This window comes from Mesoplodon densirostris, chromosome 11 (genome assembly GCF_025265405.1).
Source record: "Mesoplodon densirostris isolate mMesDen1 chromosome 11, mMesDen1 primary haplotype, whole genome shotgun sequence".
In the NCBI taxonomy this organism is placed as follows: domain Eukaryota; kingdom Metazoa; phylum Chordata; class Mammalia; order Artiodactyla; family Ziphiidae; genus Mesoplodon; species Mesoplodon densirostris.
This window is the reverse complement of record NC_082671.1, coordinates 86,391,213-86,402,050: the sequence shown is the minus strand read 5'-3', so window position 1 is coordinate 86,402,050 and position 10,838 is coordinate 86,391,213. Positions and strand designations below refer to the sequence as shown.

Here is a 10,838-nt window from a genome sequence, read left to right as displayed (position 1 = left end):
CCCTAAGGTCAGCTCCCTTACATCTGGGATGTAATCGGACTGGGCTTTCTTACCATCTCTCCACCTATCCAGGGTTTCAGTGTCCTTTTAACTCATTTACCTTTTATTTAATTGAAAATTTTATTGAGATAATTGTAGATTCACATTCAGTTGTAAGAAATGATAGAGACCCCTGTACACTTTGCCCAGTTTCCCCCAATGGTTTTTCCAAAACTGTAGTATAATATCACAACCAGGATACTGACATCGATAAGTCACCCTATCTTCCTCAGACTTCCTCAGTTTTACTTGTACTCATTTGTGTGTGTGTGTGTGAACTTCTGTACAACATCATTACCTGTGTAGAATCATGTATCCACTCAAGATACAGAATGAACAGCTCTAACACCACAAGGGTCCCTCATGTTGCCTATCCATTAATCCTTTAAACATGCTTGCTCTGATCTTTTTGGTTTTTAGATCAATTGCCATAAAGGAAATAAGGGATGCAAAATAAGAGTTGAGAAGTGCCTTCACTGGGCTATTTAACATTACTGCTTCTTCCTCCTTTTGAGCATGATTTCTTAAAACTGCATAAACTTGCTTTTTTAATACTACTACTATGCCTTCCTAGATTAAAAAAAATGCTTTTGGGCTTCCCTGGTGGCGCAGTGGTTGAGAGTCCGCCTGCCGATGCAGGGGACATGGGTTTGTGCCCCGGTCTGGGAAGATCCCACATGCCGCGGAGCGGCTGGGCCCGTGAGCCATGGCCGCTGAGCCTGCGCGTCCAGAGCCTGTGCTCCGCAATGGGAGAGGCCACTACCATGAGAGGCCCGCGTACCGCAAAAAAAAAAAAAAATGCTTTTAAGTCCTTAGGTGTTCTTTATCTGAGGTTCATTTTTATAATTTCTTTGGAATGAAGCATGATAAATGGATGGAGAGGCTTTTTTCACCCTACTTTGTAGTGGAAGGGAAGATGGCTTCCAATTATAAGCATTTATGAGACACCTTTCATTTGAGTAGTAAACTGTAACCAGCAACTGTAGATAATCTTAACATATTACAGTATCATTTTCCCCAGTAATCTCTTTGAGGAATAGGACCACATCCTACACTTCTTTTGTGTTTAGAGTGGCTGCTGTCCTTGACTCTCCAACACCCATACATCCCAGATGATTAGTCAAAGCCAAGGGTTGGCCGTTTTCCTGTAAAGGGCATACAGTAAATATTTTAGCCTTTGACAGAAGATCTCTGTTGCAACTACTCAATTCTTCTGCTGTACTGTGAAACAACAACAAGCATTTTGTAAATGACTGGGCATGGCTTATGCCAATTACGTTTCAGTTATTAAAAAAACAGGTGGGGAGCAGCTGTTTGCCAACCCCTGGCCTGAGCCAATTATGGTAACTCCATTTCCTCAGCCAGTGACTGGCTTACAAATGGACATGGGACCCAATCCTGGTGCATGCGATGTGAGGAAAGTTTGCTGAGGGGCTTCTAGGAAAGACTGTTTCACAGTTAAGACACTCAAGGAAGAGACAACCCTCCTATTTCCTTTGGATATTAGCAGATCTGGATGTGATGCCTGGAATCACTGCAGCCATCTTGCTCCTGACCTAAAGATGAAGCCATCAAAAATAGGAGGGCAAAGGCTTCCCTGGTGGTGCAGTGGTTGAGAGTCCACCTGCCGATGCAGGGGACATGGGTTCGTGCCCCGGTCTGGGAAGATCCCACATGCCACGGAGCGGCTGGGCCCGTGAGCCATGGCTGCTGAGCCTGCGCGTCCGGAGCCTGTGCTCCGCAATGGGAGAGGCCACCACAGTGAGAGGCCCATGCACTGCAAAAAAAAAAAACAAAACAGGAGGGCAGAGCCATGAGAATCACAGAGGACAGCAGAAACTTGACATACTGTGCCCGGAGGCTGCCCTACTACTTCTTATGTAAGACAACACATTTCTTTATTGCGTAAGTCAGTGAGTTGGCCAAAAAGCATCCTAATTACTATACCCCCTTCAGTGCTTAGCAAAGCACTTCACAGAGGAAAGACGTCCAGTGAACATTTTGTTGCTCTGGCTCACAAACTGAACCATAAGCTTATGCAAATCAGAATTCTTTCCATTGTAAATAACAACCTAGCTCCTTTTAAAATACAGGTTCACTTTTCTTGGAAAAATAAATAACAGTAACACCATGAGGAAATAATGGTAAACCTCATATTATTTAAGATGAATAGAAAACCAAAATATTTGACAGTTTTTCATTTTTCTCAAAATAAATGTGTTTCAAGATTATCCATTCCGTGCAGTTTTCCTCCTGTTACTTTAAGCCTTTCTCTCCCTGGCTGGCCCTTGGAAGGCACGCTGCATGCAAATGTCTGTACACTCATCAGTCTTATTAGGCATGGTTCCAACTGGCCACCCTACATGAACACAATTAAAAGTTAAACATCAATTAAAATTCACGAAATCCATTTAGCTCTCTGAAAAAGCACTAAATAACCGTCCACATTTGGGGCCCAAATTAATCTAAATTGCTTTCCATCGCTCTTTAGTTATCAAACATACTGGGCCTCATTTTAGACTCTGTTAATTGCTCATTCAGCTTTCACGGAGTAGGCGATGAAAAATGAGCCCAGGATAAAAAATAAAGACATGGAGTGAAATGCCACACTGGGTCAAGTTCAGTCAGTCAGGTAGTCTGTTAGTGACGGCGGCACTGGAGAAATTCTGCGAGAGGAGGGGTGAGGGGACACGCAGATGACTTCTCCTCTGAGACTTCCGCTGATTTATTCATCTGCTTATTCGACATAGACTTGGATGTCTAATTGGCATCTCAAGTTTTGACATGTCCAAAACAGAATGCATAATTTCCCTCAAGTCTATTTCTGGTCCTGTCTTCCCCATATCAATAAATGGCACCCAACTGCATAAGCCCAAATTCAGGATCACCCTTGACTTCCTTTTTTCTGTACCTCTACAACCACGCCATCAGCGATTCTTGCTGACTCTGTAACCAAAATCTGTTCGGTCCTCTCCATCCCACGCCACCACCTTAATCTGGGCCTCTGTCACGTCTCTTTTGAGATGACTGCCACCACCTCCTAAATGGCTTCCCTGATGCCCTTTCTGCCTCTCAAAAACCCATTCTTTTAAAAACAAAATACAATCCCATCACTCCCCTGTTTAAAACCCTTCAATAGATTCCAACTGCATTTTATTTATTTATTTAAAGATTTTTTGATGTGGACCATTTTTAAAGTCTCTAGCAAATTTGTTACAATATTGCTTCTTTTTTTTTTTATGTTGTGGTTTTATTGGTCCTGAGGCATAGTGGGATCTTAGCTCCCCGATCAGCGATCGAATCCGCAACCCCTGCATTGGAAGGCGAAGTCTTAGCCACTGGACCACCAGGGAAGTCCCCCGACCACATTTTAGAATTAGAAACGTATACGAGTTTCCTACTGCAGCTGTAACAAATTACCATAATTTGGTGACTTACAACTGTATGCTCTTACAGTTCTGGAAATCAGAAGTGTAAAATCAAGGTGTCAACAGGGCTGTGTTCCTTCTGGAGGCATCAGAGGAGAGTCTGTTTCCTCGCCTTTTTTAGCTTCTAGAGCTTCCTATATTCCTCGGCTTGTGGCACCTCCCTCACCTTCTCTGATCCTCCTGCCTCCCTCTTATAAGGACCTTTGTGATGACATTGGGCCCACCTAGGTCACCCAGGATGATCGCCCCATCACAAGATCTTTAACTTAATCACATCTACAAAGTTTCTTTTACCATGTAAGGTGACATATTTACAGGTTCGGGGACTAGGACATGGATAATTTAGGAGGGCCCTTATTCAGCCTATCATAAAAACAAAAATCAAAACACAACACAGGGCTTCCTTGGTGGCACAGTGGTTGGGAGTCCACTTGCCAACGCAGGGGACACGGGTTCGAGCCCTGGTTTGGGAAGATCCCACATGCCGTGGAGCAGCTGAGCCTGTGCGCCACAACTGCTGAGCCTGTGCTCTGGAGCCCGCGTGCCACAACTACTGAGCCCACGTGCCACAACTGCTGAGCCCACGTGCCACAACTGCTGAAGCCCACGTGCCTAGAGCCTGTGCTCCGCAGCGGGAGAGGCCACCGCAGTGAGAAGCCCCTGCGCCGCAGCAGAGGGTGGCTCCCGCTTGCCGCAACTAGAGAAAGCCCGCGCCCAGCAACAATGACCCAACACAGCCAAAAATAAATAAATAAAATAAATAAATTTATTTTTTTTAAAAATTAAGGATTAAAAAAAAAACACAACACAAAAAAACGGAATACCTCCCATTTCACATTTATTATCTCATTTAATCCTTTAATCTTCACAGGAATCTGGTGTGTGTGTGCATGTGTATATGTGTGGGTATGATTTACCCTATTTTACTGTATTAAAAAGTCACAGTCAATGCTTCTGTTCTTGTTGAAATATATTCATGCAGCTTAGATGTATTTCATATTTTAAATACGATCCCAGATTTTTAAATTAGGTTATTAAAATAAGTACCAATTAAAATGTGGGGGGACTTCCCTGGTGGCGCAGTGGTTAAGAATCCGCCTGCCAATGCAGGGGACACGGGTTCCAGCCCTGGTTCGGGAAGATCCCACATGCTGTGAAGCAACTAAGCCCGTGCGCCACAACTACCAAGCCTGTGCTCTAGAGCCCATGAGCCACAACTACTGAGTCCACGCGCCGCATCTATGGAAGCCCCCGTGCTCTAGAGCCCGTGCTCTGCAACAATACAAGTCACCACAGTGAGAGGCCCGCGCACCGCAAGTAAGAGTGGCCCCCCCTCGCTGCAACTAGGGAAAAGCCCGTGCATAGCAGCTGAGACCCAACACAGCCAAAACTAATAAATAAATAAATAAAAATAAATTTTTAAAAAATGTGGGTACAAAGCAAACGGTGGTATCCGCGGCGGCGATAGCAGCAGCATGGCCGCGTTCTCCGGGGGTTTAGAGGGGGGAGGCACACGATCCAAGGTCCTTTTACTCTCAGAGGATGTGCAGATCCTGGCAGAAGCGGAAGGACTCAGCACAAACCACTGGCTGATCAGGACAGACAAGTGTGTGGAGAGGATCAACGAGACGGTGAACGGGGCCAAACGGAAAGCAGGGGTGGACCTCTGGTGCCTCTACAAAGCCTGGGCCTATCCCTCCTGAGCAGTGGGGATCAGGACGACGCCGTGAGGATCCTGATGGAGGAGCTGAGGGACCGATTTCCCTACCTGAGTGAAAGCTACTTAATCACCACTGATGCTGCCGGCTCCATCGCCACTGTTACACCGGGTGGTGGGATGGTGCTCATCTCTGGGACAAGCTCCAACTGTAGGCTCATCAACCCCGATGGGTCTGAGAGCGGCCGCGGTGGCTGGGGCCACATGATGGGAGATGAGAGCTCAGCCTACTGGATTGCACACCAAGCAGTGAAAATAGTGTCTGACTCCATTGATAACCTAGAGGCGGCTCCTCATGACACAGGCTATGTCCAACAGGCCATGTTCAAGTATTTCCAGGTGCCAGATCGGCTAGGAATCCTCACCCACCTGTGCAGGGACTTTGATAAATGCAGGTTTGCTGGGTTTTGCGGGGAAGTTGCAGAAGGTGCTCAGCAGGGAGATGCCCTTCCCCGTTATATCTTCAGGAAGGCTGGGGAGATGCTGGGCAGACGTGTTGTGGCAGCGTTGCCTGAGGTTGACCTGTTCTTGTTCCAACGGGAGATGGGCCTCCCCATCCCGTGTGTGGGCTCTGTGTGGAAGAGCTGGGAGCTGCTGAGGGAAGGTTTCCTTTTGGCGTTAACCCAGGAGAGAGAGATCCAGGCTCAGAACTCCTTCTCCAGCTTCACCTTGTTGAAGCTGCGGCACTCCTCTGCCCTGGGCGGGGTCAGCCTAGGGGCCAGGCACGGGGGGCACCTCCTCTCCATGGACTAAAGCCCAGTGGACATTGGGTGCTGGAGCTTTTTCTCCTTTTCCTTGTTTTTTTTGAAAAAGAAACACCTATAGAAGAAAATAAATGTACTTTACCCACTCCCCCGCCCCCTAAATAAATAAATAAATAAATAAATAAATAAATAAATAACATGTAGGTCTCTTGCCATGTAACAGGGCTGGTTTCATCTCCGTTTTACAGCTGTGTAAACTGAGGCTCATAGAGACACACTTGTAGAGAACATATATATGGATACCAAGGGGGAAGGGGGGTGGGAGGAACTGGGAGATTGGGATTGACATATACACACTACTATGTATGAAATAGATAACTAATGAGAACCTACTGTAGAACACAGGGAACTCTACTCAGTGCTCTGTGGTGACCTAAATGGAAAGGAAATCCAAAAAAGAGGGGATATATGTATACGTATAGTTGATTCACTTTGCTGTAAAGTAGAAACTAACACAATACTGTAAAGTAACTATACTCCAATAAACATTAAATAAAAAAGAAACCGAGGCTCAGAAGACTTACGTAAAGTGACAGAATCTCAATCAGAACCTGGGACTTTCTAAGTCTGAGTGTTTCCCTTTATCCCACATTCCTTCCTCATTCTACTTTGGGAAACAACATAAATTCCTGAGAAGTTAAATAAAAATACAAGATTTAATGTTTAAAAAAAAACCCAGAATACCTCCTTACCACGGTCTACCAGCCCAGTGTAACCCAGCCTTGACCTCTCTCTCAGCCTTGTCTCTCACTTACATTCTCCTACTCAGGCCTCCCGTCCGCTCCTTCCATGTGCCAGGCTTTCCCTCACCCTAGAGTCTTCACTCTTGCTGTTGCCTCCAGCTGGGGCCTTCTTTCCCCAGAAGTTCACACAGCTGGTTCATTCTTTTTTTTTTTTTTTTTTTTTTTGCGGTACGCGGGCCTCTCACTGTTGTGGCCTCCCCCGTTGCGGAGCACAGGCTCCGGACGTGCAGGCTCCGGACGCGCAGGCTCAGCGGCCATGGCTCACGGGCCCAGCCGCTCCGCGGCATATGGGATCCTCCCAGACCGGGGCACGAACCCGTATCCCCTGCATCGGCAGGCGGACTCTCAACCACTGCGCCACCAGGGAGGCCCAGCTGGTTCATTCTTGACAGCTCAGTTGTGATTTTCTCACTTATCACCAACTGAGGTCACCTCCTTGACTTACAGTCTCCCTGTCAATAAGTCAACTCCAAGGGGAGATCCTCTGTTTTGCTCACTGTACCACCTGGAACAATGACTGACACGTGTGGCAACTTAATATTTGTTGAAGGAATGAACTCCCTGACTTCAGAATGTCGGAGATTTCCCCATAACACGACTTCATAACCCGTTCTGGTTGTATAATCCACAGGTTTATACAAAGGCTTTTTAAACCCATCCACATTTTCATCCTCTATCAGCTGGCGGGATAAGACTAAACGAGATGAAATGTAATAAAAACAACTGTGAAGCCTACAAAATATTGGGGGGTGAGGGAAATGGGAGGTGGAGTGAGGGGATAGGGCTGGAAAAAATACGAGTAACATAACGTGTAAAGTAGACTCGGTGGGAGTAATTATAAATGACTTTTAACTCAACATGACTTGTTGGAGGGGTGCAGCTTCCGAAAACATGACCTTCTGTGTGATGGAGGTTTTCAAGCAAAAAGGGGAAAACTACTTCTTGGACATACTGTATTAACAAAAATAGCTAGCATTTCTCAAAATGGACATTTGAGAAATTGTTCTGTAAAGGATAATAAAGCTTTATCTGTTACACATGTGGCATGATTTTTCCCCAATATCATTTATCTTTTACTCTATATGATGTTTTTCTATACAGCTTTTAAATCATGTATTCAAATCTCTCAGTATTTTCCCTTAAAGTTTAGTAATTTAGAAGTACTGACTCTGAAATCATACTTGTTTGGTTTGAATTCTGGCGCCACCACTTGTTCGACCTTGGGAAAATTACTTAACCTCTCTGTGCCTCAATTTTATCATCTAGAAAATGGGAAGAACAAATAGTAAATACAAGAAAAAATGGCTAGCATTTACCAAGGGTATAATATGAACTAGGCACTGTAGTGAAAGCTTTACATGAAATATCTCATTTACTCTTCAAAATACTGTTACGGAAGAGGTACTGTTAATACTTCTCATTTCATAGACAAGAGAAATATAGTTCAAAGGAGTCAGGTAACTTGCCCAAATTTACAGAATTAGTATGTGTTAGAGTCAGGATTCACGAGTCCAAAGCCTGGTTTTTAAACTTAATTCACTACTGCACCAGCTTTTATTGATTATCCTGGACCCAGCGAAGGGTTGGTAAGAAAGCACTACCTGCTCTTAAGAAGCTGTGGGATTCAGCAATCTCAGCAGCTGGGCCTGTGCAGCCTGGTGAAGCTTATGACCCATAAACCGGAAGATGAAGCCCTTAATTTATAACTGTAGAATGTCCACGTGTTCATTAGCTCCCCAAACACCACTAATTACTACTTACTAATACACTAATTACACCAGTAATTCAGGCTCCACATTTCAAACATCATCTCACTCTTCCTTCTCCTTCAACCTCATGTCTAATGAGTCATAAAGTCCAGCTATCAATTCTTTTAATTTTTCTTTTTATAATTATTGTATTGCAAAAGAAAAACACCTACTCATGGTAAGACAGTCGAATGCTATAAAAAGATAGATAATAAAAAGTAAGTCTCCCTCCCATTCTAGACCCCAAGTGCCCTTTTCTGGAGACAACTGTTACTGATAAAAACACACACAAATGGGAAAGGGAATGACAGGATCATATGCGGGTCACTCTGGATATAGTGGAGGGAGGATTAGGGCGGGTGAGGATAAACACCAAGAGATGAGCATGGAAGGGGGCTTCCCTGGTGGCGCAGTGGTTGAGAGTCCGCCTGCTGATGCAGGGGACACGGGTTCGTGTCCCGGTCCGGGAGGATCCCACATGCCATGGAGCGGCTGGGCCCATGAGCCATGGCCGCTGAGCCTGCGCGTCCGGAGCCTGTGCTCCGCAACGGGAGAGGCCACAACAGTGAGAGGCCACAACAGTGAGAGGCCCGCGTACCGCAAAAAAAAAAAAAAAAAGAGAGAGAGATGAGCATGGAGGCTACTGCAATGGTTCTGGTGGCTAATGATGAGATCATGAAATAGGACCATGGCAACCTGAAGAATCTGTGAGATACATGGGGGATGGGTCATGTAGAGATAGCAGTGCTTGGATTTGGGGATGAAAGAGAGTGAAGAATCTGGGATGACTCCTGCATGCCTGGCTTGATATTGGTGTCGTCGCACTGAGATCAGAATATGAAGAACCAGTTGACAAGTTCAGCCAAGAATGCATTCATGGCATCTGGGAGATAGAGCAGACAGATAGAAATGAGGGTCTAGAGCTCAAGAGAGGAGTCAGGCTGCAGCAAAAGGGGGCTGTTGATGCCATGCACAGGACGAGTTCGCTGAGGGAGTCGCACGAGCTGGGTGAGAGCATCACTATCTTGAGGAACAGGCAGAGGAAGCACCATCTCCGGTGTCGTTACCATTGCGTGGACAACAGAGGGCTCTCCAGAAACCTATTTTTACCTGGAGACATATTTTGGCACTTGGTTATATTCAGCTCTGTTGTGTGCCTCTATCATTTCATATATATATGTCCTGATGTCCTGTAATATTTGCCATCCGGTCAAAGGTAGAAACTTGTCAGGTTTCATGCACAAGGGATGCAGCTTTTTATTTTGGTCATTTTAGTCACATTTTCTTAAATTAGGATATGTAGCCACTTGCAGTCAGACTGCATCTGAACAATATAACAACGGGAGGCGGCGGGGGGGGGGCTTGAAATGTGCATGTTCTGCTCACTTTGCTGCCTTGTGTTTCTGCCGCAGCCAAGAGAAGAACTACCCCAGTCCAACCTAGGCTCAGAATAAGCACATGAATGGAGCAGAATCGCCCCAGCTGACCCACAGACACGCAAGGGAGCAATAAATGCTTATTGTCTATTACATGGCACTGAGATTTTGTGGTTGTTATGCAACAGTTGTTCCTTTTCTTTGTATACGATGAAATGTTTAGATCTTAAATACATCTTCAATTGTTTTCTTCTATTTTTTTTTTTTTTTTTTTTGTGGTACGCGGGCCTCTCACTGTTGTGGCCTCTCCTGTTGCGGAGCACAGGCTCCGGACGCGCAGGCTCAGCGGCCATGGCTCACGGGCCCAGCCGCTCCGCGGCATGTGGGATCTTCCCGGACCGGGGCATGAACCCGCGTCCCCTGCATCGGCAGGCGGACTCTCAACCACTGTGCCACCAGGGAAGCCCTTCAATTGGTTTTGACAAAGGTATTCACCTGTGTAACTCACACCCCTGGCAAGACACAGAACACTGCCATAACCCCAGAAAGCGACCTGCTGGTCCTTCTGAGTCAATCCCCACCTCACGCCCAAAAGCAAACACTGATTTACCCTATCATCATAGCTTAGTTGTAAGACTTCTATCATTGCAACCTAGTTTTGTGGTAAGTTGATAAAGGCCAGGGATCAGCCAAATCCAGCCCATGGCCCATTTTTGTATGACCCATGAGCTAAGAATGGTTTTTACATTTTTAAACCGTTTAAAAAATATCAAAAGAGGAATAATACTTTGTGAAAATTTTATGAACTTCAAATTTCAGTGCCTATGATTAAGTTTTACTGGCACGCAGCCAGCTCCATTTATTTACATATCTATGGCTGCTTCTGCACTACAGCTGCAGAGTTGAGTAGCTGAGACTTGAGAACATATGCCCCAAAAGCCTGAAGTATTTACTACCGGGTCCATCACAGAAAAAGTCTTCCCATCTCTAGGGAACTTGCCTCTCTCTCCATCACACATGTGG

General features: G+C 45.6%; 1 protein-coding gene across 1 annotated transcript; it reads left to right on the top strand.

Moving 5' to 3' along the window:
• The first annotated feature begins 4,939 nt into the window (after positions 1–4,939).
• Positions 4,940–5,937, top strand: LOC132499171 (N-acetyl-D-glucosamine kinase-like). Its single transcript, XM_060113570.1, is given in 2 exon segments — positions 4,940–5,126; positions 5,129–5,937. Coding segments are annotated over 2 exon segments (993 nt in total). The 5' UTR covers positions 4,940–4,942.
• The last annotated feature ends 4,901 nt before the right edge of the window (positions 5,938–10,838 follow it).